The 23,971-nt window shown below is 44.4% G+C and overlaps 1 protein-coding gene across 4 annotated transcripts in view; it reads right to left on the bottom strand.

Annotated features, from left to right (window-relative positions):
- LOC126248235 (cAMP-specific 3',5'-cyclic phosphodiesterase) overlaps positions 1-23,971 on the bottom strand; it is a 953,544-nt gene that overhangs the window by 15,055 nt on the left and 914,518 nt on the right. For 3 of the 4 annotated variants that reach the window (XM_049949066.1, XM_049949067.1, XM_049949069.1), the window contains one exon: positions 9,154-9,247. In XM_049949066.1, the coding sequence (XP_049805023.1) occupies positions 9,154-9,247 (94 nt within the window). Of the gene's footprint in view, positions 1-9,153; positions 9,248-19,947; positions 20,128-23,971 lie in introns of those variants that run through there. The other variant, XM_049949068.1, reaches the window with a different exon arrangement.

Raw genomic sequence — 23,971 nt, 5'->3', positions numbered from 1 at the left:
AAATGTTCAACGATAGACGAAGGTTTGTCATGCGACGTCCGCCCAGACGAAACTACGAGAACAATGACGATCAAAACGGAAAAAAAGTTGTCAGAGCGTCTGACTTCCATGCAGTGGGATCGGGCACGATTGTCGGCCGGATCTTCGGTCGGGGACTGGATCTTGTGTGTCATTATTTCATCATCATCAACAAGCAAATAGCCCAGTGTGGCGTCAACTGAAAAGACTCGGCGGCCGAACTTGTTCAGGTGGGGACTCAAGGCCATCAATGCCATACGATCATTTCATCCCTTTTTTTTCTTTTCTTGTTTTCATTGGAGAAAAGCAGCCGAATGAAAGCGACGCTGCACTTGGGAGCAATCAAATAGTTAGCGTGTCCCACTGAACTCTTGCCTCAGCTCGCTCGTATCCCACTACAGATCGATGCCTTCCTATCTACATCTAAACTTAGCAGCTCAGTGCGACGAAGAACGAACGGATTAACCACGTAAGTAGTGAGCGGAATCAACTCAGTCACCGGCAACAATGGAATTCATGTAAAAAAAAGCTCAACAATGTGTTGTCTCTAGATGTAACTCGTGTCGTCTACACATTCTTCCCAAGATACATAAAGGACCAAAATTTCTTTGAACAAAAGTCCTGTGCAAATCAGATTCTTAATAATATTTATTACTGTATATAAAAGAATGACAAAGTTGTTTCTTGATCTTCATATTCGTACATAAAACGTGCAGTTTGCAACTCGTGTTACCCTCATAAACCCCAATACGGTAGAAATTCTGCCCAGTACCGCTACAGTAAGTCTTTCAGTCGTCGGTGGACTACACAGATGAAAATGAACTTTCTTTCACAAAACAGTGATGACACTAATCAGCATACTTTATACCGCATTGAAGTGGGTAGCACACAGCAGCTGATACCAATTTCACATCTGAAGCTGGAGAACGTTCCTCGAAATATGCTCTGAAAAGTGTCGCCCTATTTTCTTGCTTATATGACAACTTTTATTCAGGATTTACTGTCATATGGACACTGTGATATGTAGCAAAATGAACCTTTGTTTCCTCTCTGCTAGTGGCAATGAAAGAGAGGCAACTGCTAAGAAATGGACAGTGGGGTTCAGACGTGGTCGTGATTTCCCGAAAGGTTATACACGGGAAAGAGTTCCAGGAAGTACAATCACACACGAAAATATCGAGGAACTACACAATACGGTACGGAACAATCAGAGATCAAAGGTACATTACATTACATGAGTAGTTGTAGTAGTAGTAGTAGTATTGCGTATTTTACATGTAGAATTAACTGTGAGGGAACTTTGTGCAATATGGGTGCCAAGTTTGCCGAACGCTGACCAGAGCAAATAAGTAAAATTTGTTAATGTTTGGAATGTTTCAAGAAGAACACAACTGATTCTGTTCGTCAGTTTTTGTTGGTGATGAGAAGTGCGTCCATTTCTTCACTGCAGACACAAAAAATTAATCAAGGCAGTGGAAAGGAGCCGGTAATCATGCACCACAACAGATGAGTCCGTTTGGTCTGCCTGACGCCTTACAGAGAGGAAAAGTAATTATTATTGATTACGCTCCACAAGGTAAGGCAATAACTGACCAAGTGTTAAAGGAACAACTACGAGACCTGAACTGTAAGGGGGGTTGGGGCGGCATCATCATTCTTCAGGAAAATGAAACTACCCATTAAGATACTTTGGAAATGGTGAAGCTGAAGAATTACACGTACGGACTGTTAGAGAACCTAACTATTTCCGAAGATCACTTCGAATTTCTGCATCTAAAGAAATTTGTGAGCGGAAGACGCTCTGAGTGCACTGAAGAGGGTATAGTCGTGGCTGGAAATCATACAGATCAGCCTCTCTCTCTCCGGTGTTGCAATCACCTCGCTGGAAAACGTACGGCAAAGTGCATTGTCGCTGACACAGAGATTGAGCCGAAAAATACACTGACGGCAAAAAATCGCGAGACCAAGAAGGAGTTGTGCCACATGAGCGAAACTTCGTAGGCGTGTTTCTACGTCTGGAAGATGACGTCTATTGAAATTTTGCGCCGGTCGATAAGACTGGAGTAGCAGCGGCACTATGAAGATGTGAATCAGAATTGCTTTAAATACACGCTGTAACCGTCACGAGTGTTAGTTACCTTTGAAATTGGACACGGTGTGTTGATGTTACTCAGTACGCATTTAAAGTGACAAAGACGCCATTATCAACACGTCACCGAGTTTGAACGAGGCCGTATAATAGGGCTCCGAAAGCCGGATGTTCCTTCTGCAGTACCGTAGAAAGACTTGGCAGGAATGTAGCCACTGTACATGACTGCTGGCAGCGGTGGTCACGGGAATGTACGATCGCGAAAGGTCGGGCACCGTACGGATACTTGGCACTACCGAGAGGGACGACCATCGTGTTCGGGGTTCTGGCACATCGTACTGCCTCTGCAGCAGCAATTTGAGCAGCATCTGGTACCAGTGGCACAATGAACTGTTACATATCGGTTACTTCAAGGACAGCTCCAAGCCAAACGCCCTGTAGCATGCGATTAGCCGAGCGGTCTAAGGCGCTGCAGTCATGGACTGTGCGGCTGGTCCCGGCGGACGTTCGAGTCCTCCCTCGGGCGTGTGTGTGTGTGTGTGTGTGTGTGTGTGTGTGTGTGTGTGTGTGTGTGTGTGTGTGTGTGTGTGTCCTTAGGATAATTTAGGTTAAGTAGTCTGTAAGCTTAGAGACTGATGACCTTAGCAGTTAAGTCCCATAAGATTTCACACACATTCCCCCGTAACATGCATTCCACTCACCCCAAACCACTGTTCTTTGTGACTTCACTGGTGTCAAGAGAGACCTCACTGGACAGCGGGATGGAGGTCTGTCGTGTTTTCTGATGAAAGCTGGTTCTTCCTCTGTGCTAGCTAAGGCCATGTGTTGGTTAGGAAGAGGCAAGCTGATGTCCTGCAACAACACTGGGCCTATCCCTGGAGCTATGGTCTGGGGGTGTGATTTCGTATGACAGCAGGGGTACTCTCGTGGTTATCTCACTCACCCTGACTGCACCCTGGTGATTTGACCTGTTGTGCTGCCATTCATGACCACCATTCCAGGTGGTGTTTTCCGACAGGATAACACTCGCCCACATACCACTGTTGTAACGCAAAAACGTGTACCGAGTGTCGACGTGTTGAGTTGGCCTGTTCGATCACGATATCAGTCTCCAACCGAGCACATTTGGGAAATCATCGAACGACAACTCCGGCGTCATTCACAAACATCATTTTCACTACATTGACCGGCCAAGGGGCAATAGGCATCCAACTCCATCCCATAAACTGACATCCGGCATCTGTTAAACACGATGCGTGCACGATTGCATGGTTGTATTCAATATTCTAGCGGTTACAACGGTTATTAATGTGCCAGTATTTCACATTTGCAACGGCTTATCTAGCGCTTACATTAACCTGTGACCTTGTAATATTAATCAAACATGTTACCGTGACAAATGTATTCCCGAAATTTCGGTACTCTACATTCATTATTTTTTGGTTCTGCGATGTTCTTCCGTCAGTGTATGTATCTTTTTGAACCTAAGAAAATGTGACACTGCCAGTCCGACGAATTTTCTCCTCACCGTCGTAGAACCAGACGTGCTACTTAAAACCACAACGGTAGATGCGCTTCTGGAAAATCTTAACACGACGCCTTTCACAACACGTGGCTGGCGCGGACTGTGCTCAAACGATCGTCTCCTACAGGCGTGGTCAGAATCACTGTGTAGAATTTGTCAACAGACAGCTAATTTGTTTGTCTGTCGGCGAGAGCGAGTTACTCATGGTCGTGGCTTCCTGTTGTGTGCGACAGCGGCCACTTTATCTGGCGCTGCGCGGAAACTTGCAACGTCCGCGCCGCTGCCGCCTGGGATGCGGCGAAGTGAGAGGACGCTACTCGCCACTTCGCTGCGACATCACCTGTTGCGTAGCTGCACACTAAATCTTCGCAAATGCTGCTCGAGGGCAGGCCCTCGGCAAACAGGAACCCTATTGTAAAACTGAATGACCTACCAAGAAAGAGATATCTGTATAGGTAGCCAGATGACGAGAAGAGACTTCCTCGCCACATACAGTTATCCTTTGCAAAATGCAGTTAATTTTATAAACACAATTGCCAGTGACAGCAACGTACGATTATAAAATACTACCGGACGCTGTGTGGTTGTAACACACACACACACACACACACACACACACACACACACACACACTCACACACACTCACTCACTCACGCTCTCTCTCTACAGAAAAGCAGCAGCAGACCCAGATCGAGGCGAACGAATGTAGGTACTCCCAAGACTGACTGAACTGCTAGGAAGATTCTGGATAAAGCTCTGGTTTTGATTATTAGAGTTTGACCGGAGGACAGAGCTTTTAGATACATGGACACGTCGTACTAGTCACGGTAACATGACCAAAACACAATCTACACCGTCACAGGTTCTACATTTGCAGACAAAGGAAGCCTATATTTTTGCAGAATAGGAGAGTCACTAGAGAGAGGAATGAACTATATAGACGGCTATCAGAGAAAGACTGAATTTGTGTCACGTAAAGACATGATTCGTCTAGTCAGTGGTGATAGGCTGTACTCGAGGTATTTGTTCAAAAAATGTTCAAATGTGTGTGAAATCTTATGGGACTTAAGTACTAAGGTCATCAGTCCCCAAGCTTACACATTACGTAACCTAAATCATCATAAGGACGAACAAACACACCTATGCCCGAGGGATGACTCGAACCTCCGCCGGGACCAGCCGCATAGTCTATGACTGCAGCACCTTAGACCGCTCGGCTAATCCCACGCGGAGAGGTATTTGTTGAAAATTAGGAAACGGAACAAGAATTGTGTGACCTAACAAGTCGGGATTTGTGAGCAGCTACGTGTTTTGTACCCTTCTGGTAGAGGTTAGGCAGCATATCCTTTTCAGTAGATCTTTATGACGTTTTGAAGTGACGCAGAACTGTGATCCTCAGTAGACAACAGACCGTACAACCTTGAAACAGACTTTGTGACTTACTTCGACGACTTCTTTCCAGTGACCCTGCCTTCCTTGAAGACTATAGAAATGACTTGCACGGGGATACAGACGAAAGTAATCGTGGAATCAATGTGAATACTGTACCCGAATAATCAAGACGAAAGAGACGCAAAGCGGGTTCCCACGCACAAAGTGGACTTAATTTCGAATTTTGAGGAGAAATCTACGTGAACAGGACTACAGACCAACAGTGGATCTTAATTAAGTGGTATGTCCTCTACATAAATCGCAGACAATGAACATGAATGTATGTCAGTGTGTGTGTGTACATGTTGCCAAGAAGTGTTTGTTGTCAAAACATCTTTAATTTAAGAAGTGTTTAGAATTAGATGAGAGGTACCCATGAAGACAACTCTGATGGGGGAGCTTTGAGTCCTACCTTATTCAAATAAACCTGCTTACAGTGATTTGTGGAAACATGGAAAATAAAAATCGTATTCGGCAGGAATGTGATTGTAGCTCTGTATGGCCATCTGGACTGGGCGTTTCCGCAGTCACTGACGGAGAATGCTGGATGGCTCCATAAAGAATGCCAAAGCCGACTTCCTCTTCCATCCTCCCCCAGTCAGAATTTTAGCTTCGGCTCTAATGATCTCGTTTTCAACGGAACAGCAAACTGCAATCTTTTTCATTCTTCTAGATCGATGTGCAGCGTACATGCGTAGTTTCGACAAATATAGTGTTATTCTTCGAATATCAGGACAACGATCTTTCTAATGCTTACAATGAAATATAGAGCTAAATAATTTTCAGTAACTGACATTGCGATGCAATGGAACAGGATCCACAAATTACCGCTTATTTGTTCCTTTATATGGAACAATATTTCTAGGGATAGTAAAACTTCCAGCTTGAGAGAACACCCGCTTGTACCAGAAATATTTCAAGACTGGGAAGCAGCGGTAATGGTTTGGCCTTTTCCGGTGTGGCAGGCAACGGCCTTGCCGCAGTGGCTACACCGGTTCCCGTGAGATCACCGAAGTTAAGCGCTGTCGGGCGTGGCCGGCGCTTGGATGGGTCACCATCCCGCCGCCGTGTGCTGTTGCCATTTTTCGGGGTGCACTCAGCCTCGTGATGCCAATTGAGGAGCTACTCGACCGATTAGTAGCGGCTTCGGTCAAAGAATACCGTCCTAACGGTCGGGAGTGCGGTGTGCTGACCACACGCCCCTCCTTATCCGCATCCTCCTCGGAAGATGACGCGGCGGCCGGACGGTCCCGGAAGGGCCACTTGTGGCCTAAAGACGGAGCTTTTTTTTTTTTTTTCCGGTGTGGCGACGTTTGGGGAAGCCGATATTGCGCCAAACCACCGGTCCACAACATCTTTGCTAGTGGTAGTTGTACGAGAAGTATGCCTACAACTTGCCACGAAACTGTCCACCCACAGACATGCGAGTATGCTTGGAAGAGTGGGCAATGTCGGTAGAGAACCCTCGAAATAAGTTACTTCTCCGCACCTACTCCCCCAAAAATATTTTTATGGACGAATTCTGGCAACATATTAAATCTTTAACACACAATATCTTCCTGTTACCACATGAAATATAAAAAGACTGAGCACAAGCTCGGATTGGACAATGACGAGGAAGGAAATCGGCCGTATGCTCTCCAACTGAGCCACTCCGACAATCCCCTTAAGTAATTTAGAGAAACCACAGCAAAGCTAAAACCTGATAACTCGTACTTCCCGAATCTAAGTGCCGCGTCATAAGTACCACGCCAGCCCGTTTGGGAACGACAAGGCCACCCACGTGCTGCCCTCTTGTCAAAACACAAAATACTGTCCATCGAAACGTGAAAACGGATTACGCATGCCACAAGAATCGTACACTAGTATAAAGGCTCTTGACACAAGAGAGCCACGTGTCGCAGAACAGTGCCTCTGGCCGACGCCATTTGCATCCAGTTGAGTAACTTCTACTAGGTTCGCAATAGCAAAGTAGTTTGAGGGAGTGGTGGCTGCCACAAAAGGGGATAAGTGGAAGGCCAACCGCATACTAAGACACCATTACATGAGACGGACACTGCAACCATATCCAACTGGTAACCACGTGTAACCAATCTGCCAGTCGTTTTTAAACAGATTATTTTCTTCGATTACTTCATCATTTCACCTATACTGATCACAAAGACAAGATGTTTTAAAAACAATAAATATGTCAAGACCCGTTCGTAAAGTCAAGATCGGTGTCACAGAAAGTTACACTCACGGCTGCGGCTCCTCTTTTCATTGGGGTAAGACACGATATATTGTTTCCTGTAACGTCTGTTCCTAACTGTTCCTCTGCATTAGTTTTAAACGTCCACACTGTAAAATCGGTATTTACTTTTGAAAATAGCCATATAAGCTAAATCTAGTTGAGGATATGTGTCGCGACCTATGTCCTGATAAGCTTACGGCGCCAGGGAAAGGTGTAGCCTAGATTCGTAGCTAAACGCCGCCAAAATACGCCAGATAGCACGAGAGAGCAGAGGCACACTGCTGCAACGAAGAAGCAGATTTCGTCGAGCAGTCTTGCTAATAGTTGCAAAATTTCGTTTCTAATCGCACTCTGCTCTCGTACGTAAACAGCCTCTTTCCTCAAACTGCTCTTTGACATCAGATGATTGATGCAAAATTACAGCTTTAATGCACTCTGTACTGTGTGGACCCATCGTGCACTGTTGCTGAACTAGCGAAGTGTTTGTATGCTAGTCATCTACGACCCGTCATTTCAAGTAAAAGGAAACACTTTCACCAACGGATATTGAAGAAACCCCCAGAGCACTGATGCAGTTAGTACACGCTTCCCGCCCGTGTCACGAGGACAAGCTTCACCACAACAATGGAGCGTTAAACCGTGTGTTCAAGCAGAAGCCACATCCAGTCCATACGAAGGCTAAACGGCGGCCATAATCCTCTGCTTTGTAACTAACTTTCGCTTAATGTTCGTAGGGCATGCATGCTGACTTGAGAGTTCTGTTTTGTTGGCACAATGGCCTTTCAGATCAAAAGTCTTTGCCTACTTTAGACACTTTTTTGTATTTATGAATTTCTTCGGACGAAAACAGAGGAGGAGACGATTGTAGGAGCACGAGTTTAGACTGAAGAAAAGGACGTTTCAGTGACGTTATCGACGAGACTATGGACCGAAATTTTCGTTACCAAACCTGGTGCAGACTCTTGTGATTATGTACAGTCATTGCAGTAGAGGTCGGAATAACTGGTAACGCTGGGACCGATCCTTTTGTGGTCCCCGTTATGTGGTTTCGTCGTCCGAAGTTTAGGATCCGACTGGGGACTGCCAGTTGACTTCACAAGTCATCGCTATTAACAGGTTTTCTAACAAAACTTTTAAGTCTCTTACGAAAAATTAACATAATAAGCGATTGTCTCGCAAAACTAACGGTGGTTTTTGAGAATGAGGCTGTCGTACGAAGGAGTGCTGGAAGACTTACCGACACAAACCCAGGCCCGTTTATGGTGACAATGCATAATGGCAACAATGTTACTGGACTGCACCACAGTAATGGGTACTGTGCAACTATTATAGAAATCAATGCTCGTCGATGTCTTTCGCGTACAGACATTGCGACGGCCGTACGATCTCGTGAAGCTAAAATACTCCAAATGTTGGCTGCAAAAGCTCTCATGCGAATCACTTCATTTGCTCATCATGTATACCAGGTCGCTGCCGTCGCCACCACCACCACCACCACCACCACCACCACCACCACCACCACCACCACAACCACCACCCGTCTTTAGTGTAGTTACACACAGCAGCAAGTTTCCATACATGTCTGAGGCCAACCATCAACGCGATCAAACAAAGCGTACCCCAACCAACTATAGAGCTAAATTATTGACAGTACAGGCATGTCATACAGGAAATTCCATATTAGTCAGTAGCCTTCGTTCTCGTCTATATGTGCTGAGGAAACACTCAACTTTTAAATGAGAAAGCAAGAACTTCCTTTACATACATGCGTAAAAGAACACATTAGCGTAAATGAACGTAACAAAATGTAAACATGTTTTTTTTTTTCATTCAGTATTATATACAGAATTACTCACCAAGAAAAGTTGAGCAGATGTACTCTGAGATCTGGTTCCCTGATTTGCTGGACTCTGAGAAATGGCTTAGTTCTTTATTCAGCATGCGTTTGAACTGTAAACAAGGAGACAGTATTAATGGCGTGCAATATACAATGGAAATAATAGCAACAAATAATTAATTATTGATCAAGAGTAAAGAGGAGCAGGTCAGTCGTGAATCACTGAGTAGTGAAGATTTGTTGTCTTAAACGCAATCTCTATGAAAATTACGAAATTTATCAGACTGTGGGAGAAACGTGTTCCATTATTTTCGCGTTGAAGATAGCTTTTACAGCCTTACTCTCCGGCACATGCCTATATCCACAATGCAATGTTCGAATGTCTGTTCAACTTGCATAACCTGGAAATATTTGTGCTGTACAGTAAAATTACAAACAATATCCCAATATAATTTCTGAACGAGAAGGGTAGTACCATGCGTCAGGTTTTTACGTTGCATACCTTCCTGATTCTCTCGGTCTTTCTTTTTATTTTCCTCTGAGTGCCAAGTGCATTTTCTTTCTCATTATACAGTGGTAGGTGATCCGAAAAGAAAGTATAAACTAGCACTTGTTTCGAAGGGCGTATATCTTTCGTGAGCTCACTACCTCTTTGAAAATAAGGAATGGGTGGCGAAGGCGAGGAGGGCGGCGCTTGTCATCTGCACAGTGGTTAAGCGACTTGACTTTTATTCGGAAGGAACAGGGTTCAATTATCCAACCGACCATTCCGACTGAAATTTTTCGTCGTTTTCCTAAATGACTTGACGTAAATGACAGAATGGTTTTTTAACGGATAATCTCTTTCCCCACTCTCTTACACCTGAGGTAGCGCTATCTCACTAATGACTTTGATGTCATACGGATGTAAAACTCAACCCCTCCGCCAGCCACGGTGGCCGAGCGGTACTAGGAACTTCAGTCTGGAACCGCGCGACTGCTACGGTCGTAGGTTCGAATCCTGCCTCGGGCATGGATGTGTGTGATGTCCTTAGGTTAGTTAGTTCTAAGTTCTAGAGGACTGATGACCTCAGATGTTAAGTCCCATAGTTCTCAGAACCATTTTTGAGCCAACCCCTCCTTCCTTCCTGATACAAAGGATGCTGCGTCGTACTGTGTCGTATTGTGTCGTATTTCTAAATCAAGGACGGAGATCCGTGTCGGAAATATCATAACTGAGCGTGACAAACTGCCTATCACGTGCAGTCTGGTGTTTATACCATACTGCAAGGCGTTAATCTCTTGCGCGGTTTTGATCTGGGTCTGTTCCCCCTTCGTTTGTTTGGCGAGGAAGTCTACTTTTCACTTTTGCGGTGTTTGCTGCAATAAGGCTTTTGAGAGTTTACAATGACTTTTGAAGAAGATTATCAGCACTTTTAACTAACAGGCTTCTGAGAAACGTGTCTTAACAGCGTAGGCTGAGCGAAGTGGCGCATTGTTTAAGGAACAGGGAACATCTTTCGTATGAAACACGTCTGATTTTTCCACATACTGTCTACTGCAATCGGGAAACCCAATTAAACGGGTATAGCCGGCTTTTAATAAGGTTTCCAAAGGCGTTCGACGCTGTACCTCACTGTGGGCAAATAACCGAGACATGGCCACAAGAAGTAACATCTCAGATACGATTGATCGAAAGACGTTTATACTGACAGAACCCAATACATTACACAGGACGGCGAATGGAATTAAAATCGGACGTGCCCCAAAAAAGCGTGACAGGACAGCTAAGGATCTGTATATACAAAAACGACTTATCGCACTTTCAGATTGTTCGCTGACGATGTACCTTCGCTGGACAGTTGTAACCGTTTGGTGCATTACGATGGCTCTCTTTAACTGAGGATAAATGAAATGTTCATAAGCAAGATAAAACTAACACGATAACGCAGGATTAAAGGATTAGCGGAAAACTTCCGAACCCTGGCACGTTGACTGAATATCGTGAGTGAGTACCACGGCGCGATTCGAAACTGAACGAACACCCACAGAGAAAAGTGACTCAGCAGCATGACATTAGACACGTATTCGGGGGAGCCTTTGTTCAAATCTCTGTCCAGCAACACAGATCAAGGCTTCTGGTGATTTAATCGCGAATTCCAGGAAACGGCTCATTCCCTTCTCTAATCCGAGCTTCTGCTCCATCTCTAATGAGCTCGTTGTCGACGGTGTTTTAAACTCAACTATTCCTTCCTTCTAGGGCATTTGAAATTTGTAAAAGGAAAGGTGAGTAGAAGAACTGGACTTGATGGTAGAGTTCTGGTATAGTACGGAGCATCTATAAAGGAAACCACACTCTAGGGTGCCCCAGCGTTTGGATAAATCTGGCAGCAGAAATCAAAGCTATGTAGAAAAACACACTGCTAGGATCTTACCCGGTCAAGTTAGTCCAGATTTAATTTTTAGAGAGGCTCAGAGTACTAGTGCTGGAATGTTTTGAAAGAACGTCGACGTCGTCCTTGGGAAACCCTGCAGGGTAAATTTACTAATATGGTATTCGGCGTAAACTGTGCATTATTTGTGCTGCCTCCATGCTGCATCTCGCCTTAGGTACGTACCATAAGAAAGATTAAGGCCTGAAGTCATCGCTCTGTACGCTATTGGAGTAGGTCAGTAGGACATACGGCCGCACTTTACAGTCAATGTAAATTCAGGAGGAACAGGATTTAAATATCCAGCAGCAGATTTTAGTTAATCGAGTAGGACGAGTTCTGTAATGGTTCCTTTGATTTCCTATAGAACCCAAGCCCAATTCGAGCATGTGCTCCGTCTCTAATGATCACGTCTACGTCGGGACGTTAAGCCTCATCTTCCTGCGTCAGCCTGGGCCTCTCTCTATTGCCTGGAATGGTGGTGGTGGGACGCACGAGAGCACTGGACCGGTGAGCCGCCCGGCTTTGGTCATCGCCGCTTCGCTTGTTTGGTAGTGCATGGCGGAAACGGAGACGGCAGGGCGCTTGCTGACGTACGAAGGGAGGGGTTGCAGGTGTCTGTGCGACATAAGACCGCTGCGGCCTTTTCAGGCTGGCCGGAACGCGAGACTGGAACGCGAACGAGTCGTGTAACAGCTCTCCTTGCCGCTAGTGACGTCAGAAGTGACTCACCAGGGAGAGACGCTGCGCCTGCCACCAGCAAATCAGGCAGCACACTGAGCGCGCGCGCGAGCACACACGCATACGCGCGAACACACACACACACACACACACACACACACACACTACACTTTCTACAACGCACCAATTTTAAGAGGTTTCTTCCTGGGTGCGGAGCTTCCAGGCGACTTTCTCAGCTCTGCCGCTTAGCAGCCGGGAAATCGGCTGGCGGTGCATCCTCCTGTGCGTGTTAGTACCGGGTAAGCGCAACTTTCGCCAGAACTCTGCGGCCGTCTGCCGAGCTGCCTCCACGCGGGTGCTGCAACGTTTAGTGGAATCCCGATACAACGTAAGCGGTTCAAAATTTCGCCGACATTTTCAACGCCACTGACATGCCTTGTCGGCGTTGTGCTACCATTCGCGAAGATGGAGGGGTGGTGGAAAATAGTCGCAGTTATCACCCTGAAGGGCGGCCTTCCACGCTCAATGCTAACAAATTTTTTGTGAACGTGATCCCTCGCACCACTATTTAGACTCCTCTGCAGCTTTTTTTTTTTTTTTTTTTTACACTCAACTTACCCCTTTACGGTTACAGCGGAAGCCTCTTGGCATCAGAAACAAGCGATTAGTTTGTGTATGTCCTTCTCGCTACGAAATCTCAGACGCTGTTGTAACTGTTCCTTAGTGCGACAGGCATGGTGGTGAATCATAGAAGATTTGTTTTCTTTTGGCGAAGGGGAGGGGCATATAATATAACGTGGAACCCGAAGCATGACACAGTCAACAACTGAAATTACAAACCGTTTTTACCCGCAAATTCTTCAGACACACACACACACACACACACACACACACACATATATATATATATATATATATATATATATATATATATATAGTGTGTGTGAAGAAATTGCTGGTAAAAACGGTTTATATATATATATATATATATGAGTGTGTTTTGTTAAACATAGATTAAGTACAATATAAACACGAGGCACTCATGTGGAGAGTCATTATTACGCACCGACACACTGAGAAAAAAAAATATTATTCTTGTAAGTATTCTGACAGGTTTCACGTCATAGCATTGGCAGAGGGCATCGAGAAAGTCCAAAGAAGGGTAGCTAATTTCATATTATAGCGAAATAAGGGAGAGAGTGTCACGAGTATGACACACGAAATTGGATGGCAGTAATTAAAACAAAGGCGTCTTTCGCTGAGGCAGGACATTATTATGAAATTTCGATTACCAACTTTCTCACAGAGTGTGAAAATATTTTGTAGGCACCCACCTCCATAGGGAAAAATGATCACCATAATAAAAAGAGAGAAATCAGAGCTCGCACGGAGAGGTTAAGTGTTCGTTCTTCCCGCGCGCTGTTCGAGAGTCCAGCGGCAGACAAGTAGCTTAAAGGTGGTTCGATGAACCCTATGCCAGGTACGTAATTGCCAATTGCAGAGTGATCATGTAGATTTAGATAGGGAAATATCACGCGCATGATCCATGCAACTTTAAAATAATTAATAACAACCTGTTCACCTGGCAGTCAAATGGTACTACGTTTTTCGTACTATTTTCTGTTGAATCTGGAGGAACTGTCTACTACGCAAGCAGTCAATTCGCAAAATTTTTTCCACAGTAAATCAGCTTATCAGCAGAGTAAACGTCGACGTACGTTTATGTAAGAAATGACACTGGAAGTTAGATAAATCTACGCACGGAAACCACATGAAACCTACCTTAAAAATTCAAACGACATTCTCTCAGTTAAGCATCCTGTGGTTGCACGACCTTGCTAGGCAGAAGAAAAAAAGTAGTTGTTGGGTAATTGCGAGTGGAGCAAGTGGGCAGGAAGCAAATGATTAAACTCCCTCAGTTGACGAGGTCATTCCGAAAAAGACTTTGAAGTGCTGAGATGGCTGTCCGTGGAACATAATGAATGTTAAGCTGCATATGTCTCACACTGCAAACAAAATATGAACCAGTGACTGCCTAATGCACACACAGTGATTTCTGCAATTTTACTTTTACTGGACGTAGTTCATGCACTATGTAGTATTACTGTATTTTTTTAACTTATAATACGACAGTTTTCAGAGCACCAAGCCCATGTATCGGACCCTTAGGTACTGTACACAGTGGAGAGAAATGTAGACATCGTCCTCAATCCTCTGGCTGGAGTATTAGAATGATAATTAAGTTTGCCATATTCAGTGCTTGGTTGTTGATCATGTTACCTAGGAGGTGATTTGAAGAGTTCCTCCAAAATCACCATTAAGTCATCCTCGCTTATATTTTCCTCGGATTCCCTAAATCGCATTAAACCAGCATCTGAATAATTCCTCCAACACATCACTTCCCCTGTCTCCCAAATAAGTTTTATTGGAAGCATCAACTCTCAAGACTTTACTCCCGATGTCCAGCTAAAACCCATCTTTCCTTATTCTAAAAAAAAGACAGACATTTTACCACGCTGTCAAGGTATATGGATACGCGGGTTACAGTTTTCCAGTCAACCTCTCCAGAAATCCTGATGGACAGAATGCATTACGTTAACCTTCATAGTGCCTATTACTTGACCATAAAGCAACGTCGGTGTGAGCCAACTGACTGTGATTGAGCTGTTGATATTCCCCGTACTTAGAATATTAATGATCGATCAAACGCCACTGGCAGTTTTATAAATGCGTTCCTTTACCGCAGAGACAGGACGTCGCGAAGCTGCCGTAAAGAAATACAGAGCGACACAAACTGAACCCCACTTCACGATAAACGAGGAGAAATCCTAGGTATAGCACAGTAACTCGAGGAAAATTTAAGTGTAATTTATTAGATTAGGAAACATGGAATATTAGAATTTAAATTCCCGTCAGTAGTATTGCAGGCTGAGCTGCACTAGCTCAGTTGGCCGGGTCACGGGGAGGAAATCCAGTATTGCCATCCCACTGAAGAAACTGTACTGACATCCATCTGAAGTTCGCATCAGGAGGTCTGTATGGTAAAGTAACTCCGCTGTTACCGAAAGCGAGTCCAATGTTTTAACTATGACTGCGCCACTTCACTCCGTATGTGATTCTCCCCTGGATACAAATATATTATGTACATCTTGAAGACGTGATGCTAAATGATGAGACTTGGAAACCTCACAATCAGATGTACGGGGCACAATGGAAAATATAAAGTCAAGGGGAGATTCCTGGATGACTGGATTACTTTTACGAAGGAGACACGACACGTTCGTGTCCCGACTGATCGAACTGGAGGAAGAGCTCTGAAGAATTCGCAGGCATATTTTTTTTTTTTTTGTTTGGGGTTTAAGGGCGCTCAACTACTGAGGTCATTAGCGCCAAGTCACAATTGTTAGAGCACATAGAATCTAGTAAAACTCAAGGGGGAGGGGGGGGGGGGGGGGACACCAGAAAGTTCTTACAAAGATGCAGATAAAATAAGTGAAAGAGTTAGATGTCTTTGGAAAATCCAGTCAAAGTAATGAAACGAAGAACACGAGCAGCTGCTCGAGCGTCATCCGCTAAAATATCCTGTAAAGTAGATGGCAGAGACAGGACAACACGAGATTGACTAAAACGGGGACACGACAATAAAACATGGCGCACTGTTAATGCATGACCACAAGGGCACTGCGGGGCTGGGTCACCGGAGAGCAGGTAGCGGTGGCTAAACCGGCAATGCCCAATCCGCAACCTGGTCAGAAGGACCTCTTCTCGCCGAGATGGTCGGGAGGAGGTTGTCCAAGCAGTTGGGAACGGTTTTACTGCCCGGAGCTTGTTTCCTTGAAGTGAGGACCAAGTATCCCACCACAAGGACACAAGCCTCTTACAAACAACCCCACTAACGTCAGATGACGGGACACAATGGGAGGCTGGCCGAGGCAGGAGGACTGCAGCCTTGGCTGCAGCACCAGCAGCCTCATTCCCAGGCACTCCTACATGGCCGGGAACCCACAGAAAGCTGACAGGAGAGCCACCCTCAGCGAAAGAATGGAGGGACTGCTGGATCCGTTGCACCAAGGGATGGACCGGATATGGAGCTCCAAGGCTCTGAAGAGCACTGAGTGAATCAGAGCAGAGTACATACGATGAATGGCGGTGGCGGCGGGCATACTGAACGGCCTGATGGAGAGCAAAAAGTTCGGGCAGGCATATTGACAGGTTTGAAACCGGTAGACTGTCTTCAAATGTGTGCTACAGAGACGTTCAGTTAACATACACAGGAATTGGACAGAGGCTAGGTCCTTCCGAGAAAACCTACTGGATAAACCAGGTAAAATCCTCCGAGCTGTCTACATTGTGTGTGTCATTCAGTCAGCATATGAATACGATAATCGAGTGCGTACTGAGCTTGTACGGAGAGCCATATTTTCTTCGTTTTATTTGTGACTGGAAAAGTGAAGCGAGCGTCCAGTAATGGTACGTAGTAATTTCCGGCTTCAAATGGTTCAAATGGCTCTGAGCACTATGGGACTTAACTTCTGAGGTCATCAGTCCCCTAGAACTTGTAACTAATTAAACCCAACTAACCTACGGACATCCATGCCCGAGGCAGGATTCGAACCTGCGAGCGTAGCGGTCGCGTGGTTCCAGACTGAAGCGCCTAGAACCGCTTTTTCTGGCTTCGTAGAATATATGTATGTGCGGATGTAGAACGTTCCATAATACTGTGAAATGGAGTACGGATTTTGTGCTTTTTGTTTGTCAGGTGAGCCGTAAACTTAGTCGGCTGTCTGTGGTAGCATACCGGCGTAAGATATCCAGGAGTCATTGTACGCGTCCGGCGCACGAGCGGTTAACAAGCGTGGCTGCTGCTGTATGGCGTGCCCCGGCAGAGATTAACGCACCCAGCTTGACGATACCCAGTCAGCTCTTTTTATCGTCCGCTGCGGCCTCGTTCAAATCACGAGTAAACATCACGCGTGACAGCAGCTACAACTCCGTCATGGCGACATGGTTGGGCTGACTTGAATTTAGGGTCTGCCGTATACTTAAATATGCGGCAGGAAACGAGATCTCAAATTAACATAGCTGTAATAAACTCCATCTCTCGCCGCCAGGAAAGTGGAAGTAAGACCACAAATGGCGAGTCGAAGATTGCTTACTTATTATTTCATTTTTTTGACAGACCTTGGAGAAAGAGTCGGATGCACCGACACGATAGTCACTGTATTGTAACGCTTAGTGTAGTGTCTCATCAAACCGGAAAGCATCGGTCCGAAGCGATGAGAAACGGCAGCGGAAACACTATAGATCCCGAGCAAATGATTTTAGCCGACACACGTGAATTCGAGAATTGAATCGTGAATTAAAAATTGGATTATAAAGTTATAATCATATGTACCAAGTCTGACAGATTTTTCCATAGAAAACCATAACGTTCAAAATATTCAAGGAAGGGACGTTCTAGTTATGGTAGCCAGTTGCTAGTCCTATCCAGTTAGCATCCTTGAACTTATTACCACAAAAAAGAAAAAAAACTGGTTTTCCTTAATAGCAATTTCTTTTGTGGGTTAAATACCAAGTCTGCTGGGAAACGGTCGCCGAATTTCAAGAATCGTTCGCGATGTTCACAAATCATGGGAAATAGGTGGTAACTGTATTTCCAGTAATAAGCGGAAATTTGCGATGAATAGAGCGAAGTAGTTGTACCAGCACTTCAGCGTTTTCTGTAATGCGAAACATAAGCATATAAAGCTTCCCTGCAACAGAAGGCGGTTTAAATCTCTAGTAAGGACCGGCGACTCTGCTTCGTTTCAATTTTACGTAACAGCACGTTTCTCCCGTTGGCCCTAGCTTGCGCGGCCATCAGCGTCAATTAGAAGTCAACTTCAATGGAAAATCTGCTGTAACATGTAGACATGACGCAGAACTGAAGATGCTGAAGTTCTATCTTCGGAATAAATTGGTAGTAGCTTAACATTTATTGTGTTGACGTCGAGGACGTTGGAATCGTCTCATTCTGAAGGAGAGGTTCTAGGCCCGGGTATTCTGAGTTAAGCTTCCCATGGCTTCTTTAAAAACGTTTCAAGAGGATTCTGGTGGCTAATTCCCACCATTTTATTCCTTCCGTTTGTTCCTCTCCCTTCCGTCAAAGCGACGAAGCCGACCTAACATGTTGTTGCGGCTCCATGAAGAGTCGCTATTTGCAGGAGGTTTACCGATAACGAGACAGTAAGTGCATCACTGACAACATGGAAAGAAGGAAGTAAAGCGAATTTCAAAATGTCATACTAACTTTGTTGCTAAAAGCTGCTACGTAATGACGTTTGCTTTCTCCTTTTCGTCGAATTTGTGTGTAACAAACAAAATTGTATTTACAAGAAGAACAGAGTTTACATGGAATAATAGTGAAGTAACATTGCTCTGCCGCACTCTCTTCGAATTTGTGTGTAACAAACAAAATTGTATTTACACGAAGAACAGAGTTTACATGGAATAATAGTGAATGCTCTGCCGCACTTATTTACAAACTTATTACTGAGGTAAGAATTCAGCCAACTTTAAATCTCGTGTTACTGCGAGTCTGTGAGAGATATCACTAAGTAAACATACTTTGCTTACTTTTATTCAACAATTTCCTGCAAAATTATGTTGTATAATAACTCATCCTTAGGAAAGCAGATACCACTGCACAAAAGCCAGCCGTAAGAATAATATGTCATGCGCCCCCAGAATCGACTTTTAGATATGTAAATATATGGATATATGTGCTTATCTAATGAATATTCTCCCATAAAATTCGTCGTTAATAATCTATTGCGGTTAAGAAAAAATGTTCGTGTTCGTAGGTACAATATTAGAAGAATAAATTCTTTCCACTACCCTACACTAAAATTAACTACAATTTAGAAATGGGGTGAATTGTGCTATACCAAAGTTCTGATATAAAGTGTCTGCCTGACAGACAGAAAATCTACATTTTAAAGGATTTTTTTGATTTTTTCTTTTAAAAAAACGTCCTTCCGAGCGTCTCCTATTCCACAGAAAAAATTTTAATTCGAAACTTACGACACCCACTCCTCTCCCCCCCCCCCCCCCCCCCAAACACACACACCTATGTTGAGTTCACGTAAGAGGAAAAAATTACGGAGTTCATTTGAAAATCAGCATGTGCGAAATACAAATTAATTTGATGCTTGTAAATTCATTCCGTTCACACCATTAAAATACATTATGTCACGTGAAGCACGTAATTAACTCAGCATAACGTGTTCATATTGTGAGTTTACATCTGGAGCTTGTGCTTTCCTAACCCCATGTCACGCACTTCACGGAAACTTTAAGCCGATAGGTAACCAGTCTTTAACCGAGTCTCGATTACATTACACAACAAATCTAGTATTTATTAGTTATAAACATGCAGGAACTATATATGTTTACTCCATTGGCGCAATGTTTACACCGAGTTACCCATAACACTAAACAAAAGAAGGTTCATGTTGACATGTACGAACTTGTACTTAGTTACTAGACTGAAAGTAACATTTCATTAGCAACAAGGCTCACGCACTTGATGGCACAGTTTTGCTTTTAAAACACGGAATGCTGGTTTGCTGATGTTTCAGAAACTTACTAGTAACCGACGAAGAACACTGCGATTTAAACAAGACGCTAATTTCTACAAATAACCGTAGTAAACACGGAAAAATAATATTAAAAAAAATTACCTGCAGTATCACATTGCTGATCATCAGAGAAACGTCCATGACTAGAGGAATCCAAGCGAAACTGTCATGGAATAGGGAAGACTGCTCCTTCTCAAGCGTCATATTATAAATACGTAGACACAATAAAAAAGGTACAAAATATCACAGCTGGGTAGAAGCACTATCACAGACGAGGGAATGTGTCGGTGCTGCTCGGGCCGTAGGCGCGGCGGGACTGGCGCGGCGCGCTAGCAGGCCGCTCTTTATAGCCGAGCCGTGACGCCGCCACACGACACAGCCGCTACTCGGAACGACGCTGGCGCGCCAAATTATAATACGTGGAACCGCTGCCTCTGCCGCTGCTCCTGCATCCCAGCCTATTCCAGACCTTCTACTTAAACCGTACACCGACTCCTCCCCCCACCTACTAAAAATATCTATTCCGGCCGGCCCGAATCTAAGCCCTCGCAAGCCGTCTGAGAATATTTCGTTTGTTGTCTTTCGAGGGAACTACAGCTCCGTAGACCGGCTCACACGAACTCCCGATCTTTTACGTGCACAATACTCCCAGTTCTGCAACTTGACCAAAACTGCACTTATCATCAGTATCTGCAATTAGAAGCGGACCTGTAATTTTCTTTTCGCCACTTCCCCCAACACCCCTTATATATAGTAGTAATGTAGCAACATTAAGCTAAATAGTATTATTACATTTTTGTTGCAAAAATTTTAAAAAGAGGTAAATTATTATCTTAATACTCTGACAGATGGATTCACAATATACATAAATGACCTTGTGGATGACATCGGAAGTTCACTGAGGCTTTTTGCGGATGATGCTGTGGTATATCGAGAGGTTGTAACAATGGAAAATTGTACTGAAATGCAGGAGGACCTGCAGCGAATTGACGCATGGTGCAGGGAATGGCAATTGAATCTCAATGTAGACAAGTGTAATGTGCTGCGAATACATAGAAAGATCCCCTATCATTTAGCTACAATATAGCAGGTCAGCAACTGGAAGCAGTTAATTCCATAAATTATCTGGGGGTACGCATTAGGAGTGATTTAAAATGGAATGATCATATAAAGTTGATCGTCAATAAAGCAGATGTCAGACTGAGATTCATTGGAAGAATCCTAAGGAAATGCAATCCGAAAACAAAGGAAGTAGGTTACAGTACGCTTGTTCGCCCACTGATTGAATACTGCTCAGCAGTGTGGGATCCGTACCAGATAGGGTTGATAGAAGAGATAGAGAAGATCCAACGGAGATCAGCGCGCTTCGTTACAGGATCATTTAGTAATCGCGAAAGCGTTACAGAGATGATAGATAAATTCCAGTGGAAGACTCTGCAGGAGAGACGCTCAGTAGCTCGGTACGGGCTTTTGTTGAAGTTTCGAGAACATACGTTCACCGAGGAGTCAAGCAGTATATTGCTCCCTCCTACGGATATCTCGCGAAGAGACCATGAGGATAAAATCAGAGAGATTAGAGCCCACACAGAAGCATACCGACAATCCTTCTTTCCACGAACAATACGAGACTGGAATAGAAGGGAGAACCGATAGAGGTACTCAAGGTACCCTCCGCCACACACCGTCAGGTGGCTTGCGGAGTATGGATGTAGATGTAGATGTAGACGATAAAATGTTTAAAGAAAAGAAAAGTGACAAAAGTCAGGGACACCTAATATCTTGTCGGCCTTGTCCTGGCCGGCGTAGTGCAGCAACTCGGTGTAGCATGGACTCAACAAATCGTTGGAAGTTCCCTGTAGAAATAATGGGCCGTGTTGCCTCCCTAGCCATCCGTAATTGCCAAAGTGTCGCCGGCGCAGTATTTTGTCCACGAACTGACCTCTCGATTACGTCCCATAAATGTTCGATTGGATTCATGTCGGGCGATCTGGGTGGCCAAATCATTCGCTCGAACTGTCCAGAATGTTCTTTAAACCAATCACGAACTATTGCGGCCCGGTGACATGGCTCATTGACATACGTAAAAATTCCATCGTTGTTTTTGGGAAAATGAAGTTCACGAATTGTCACAAATAGCCTCCAAGTAGCCGAACACAACCATTCCAAGCCAATGATCGGTTCAGTTGGACCAGAGAATCCAGTCCATTCCATGTAAACACAGCCCACGCCATTATGGAGCCAACACCATCTTACACAGTGCATGGCTGACAACTTGGATCCATATCTTAGTGGGGTCTGCGCCACACTCGAACCCAACCATCGGCGCTTACCAACTGAAACTGGTACTCATCTGACCAGGCCACGGTTTTCCAGTCGTCTAGCGTCCAACCGATATGGTCAAGAAAATTGCAGCATGTGAGGTGAAACACTACCGAAGAATGTTGAAAATTAGGTGGACTGATAAGATAAGGAATGAGGTGGTTCTCCGAAGAATCAGCGAGGAAAGGAATATATGGAAAACACCGACAAGAAGTGATAGGATGATAGGACGTGTGTTAAATACTCAGGGAATAACTTTCCCGGTAGTAGAGGGAGCTGTAGAAGAAGACAGAGATTTGAAGACATCCAGCAAACAATTGAGGACGTAGGTTGTAAGTGACACTCAGAGAGGAAAACGGTTGGCACACGACAGGAAGGTGTGGTGGGTCGCATCAAACCAGTCAAAAGACTGATTACTCAGATCAGTACGTCCGTTTCACTAGTTTACCATTAATATGTATATTTATTTATAAGGTTGGCGGGCGGCCTAAGCCTAGGTTTTACTAATACTGACAGAAAGTTCTTTTATGGATTCTAAGTTTTGTTCTGATGATGACATTGGCCGAAAGAATGTTATGTATAAAGAAGTATATTAAGCGACCTAGACGGCTTTATTCACAGAATTTTGTTCTAGATGAATACTTGTCTTTCTTCCGATTTCTTGTAAGGTCTTTTGTACCGATCGAGAGGCGATACAATAAAGCTGAATGGAAGACTGTTTGTGGACCTCTCGGGTTATTTTTAAAAAAATGAATATTTTAAAGTTTCTAGCACAGAATTAAAGTGAGAATGGAAACACTCGAATGCATCAGTCTTTCTCCATAACGCCGAAGATTTGTTTACCCGAATAAATGTACAATCTCTTCTATTTGAAGGCTAAGGCCTAAGGTTTAAGGGCTAAGGGCGTACTCGGGAGTTCGTGTGCATCCCCGAAGACGGCTCGGACTGCCGCGACCTATCCTGAACTGTGGAATTCGTGTGCATCCCCGAAGACGGCTCGGACTGCCGGCTTCACTGAAACCATGGCGTCTCTTGGCTTGTTGTTGTGGTCTTCAGTCCTGAGACTGGTTTGATGCAGCTCTCCATGCTACTCTATCCTGTGCAAGCTTCTTCATCTCCCAGTACCTACTGCAACCTACATCCTTCTGAATCTGCTTAGTGTATGCATCTCTTGGTCTCCCCCTACGATTTTTACCCTCCACGCTGCCCTCCAATACTAAATTGGTGATCCCTTGATGCCTCAGAACATGTCCTACCAACCGATCCCTTCTTCTGGTCAAGTTGTGCCACAAACTCCTCCTCTCCCCAATCCTGTTCAGTACCTCCTCATTAGTTATGTGATCTACCCATCTAATCTTCAGCATCCTTCTGTAGCACCACATTTCGAAAGCTTCTATTCTCTTCTTGTCCAAACTAGTTATCGTCCATGTTTCACTTCCATACATGGCTACACTCCATACAAATACTTTCAGAAACGACTTCCTGACACTTAAATCTATACTCGATGTTAACAAATTTCTCTTCTTCAGAAACGCTTTCCTTGCCATTGCCAGTCTACATTTTATATCCTCTCTACTTCGACCATCATCAGTTATTTTGCTCCCCAAATAGCAAAACTCCTTTACTACTTTAAGTGTCTCATTTCCTAATCTAATACCCTCAACATCACCCGACTTAATTCGACTACATTCCATTATCCTTGTTTTGCTTTTGTTGATGTTCATCTTATATCCTCCCTTCAAGACACCATCCATTCCATTCAACTGCTCTTCCAAGTCCTTTGCTGTCTCTGACAGAATTACAATGT

This window comes from Schistocerca nitens, chromosome 3 (genome assembly GCF_023898315.1).
Source record: "Schistocerca nitens isolate TAMUIC-IGC-003100 chromosome 3, iqSchNite1.1, whole genome shotgun sequence".
Taxonomy (NCBI): Eukaryota; Metazoa; Arthropoda; class Insecta; order Orthoptera; family Acrididae; genus Schistocerca; species Schistocerca nitens.
The sequence above is the reverse complement of the archived record's forward strand: the minus strand, read 5'-3'. Positions and strand labels throughout refer to the sequence as shown.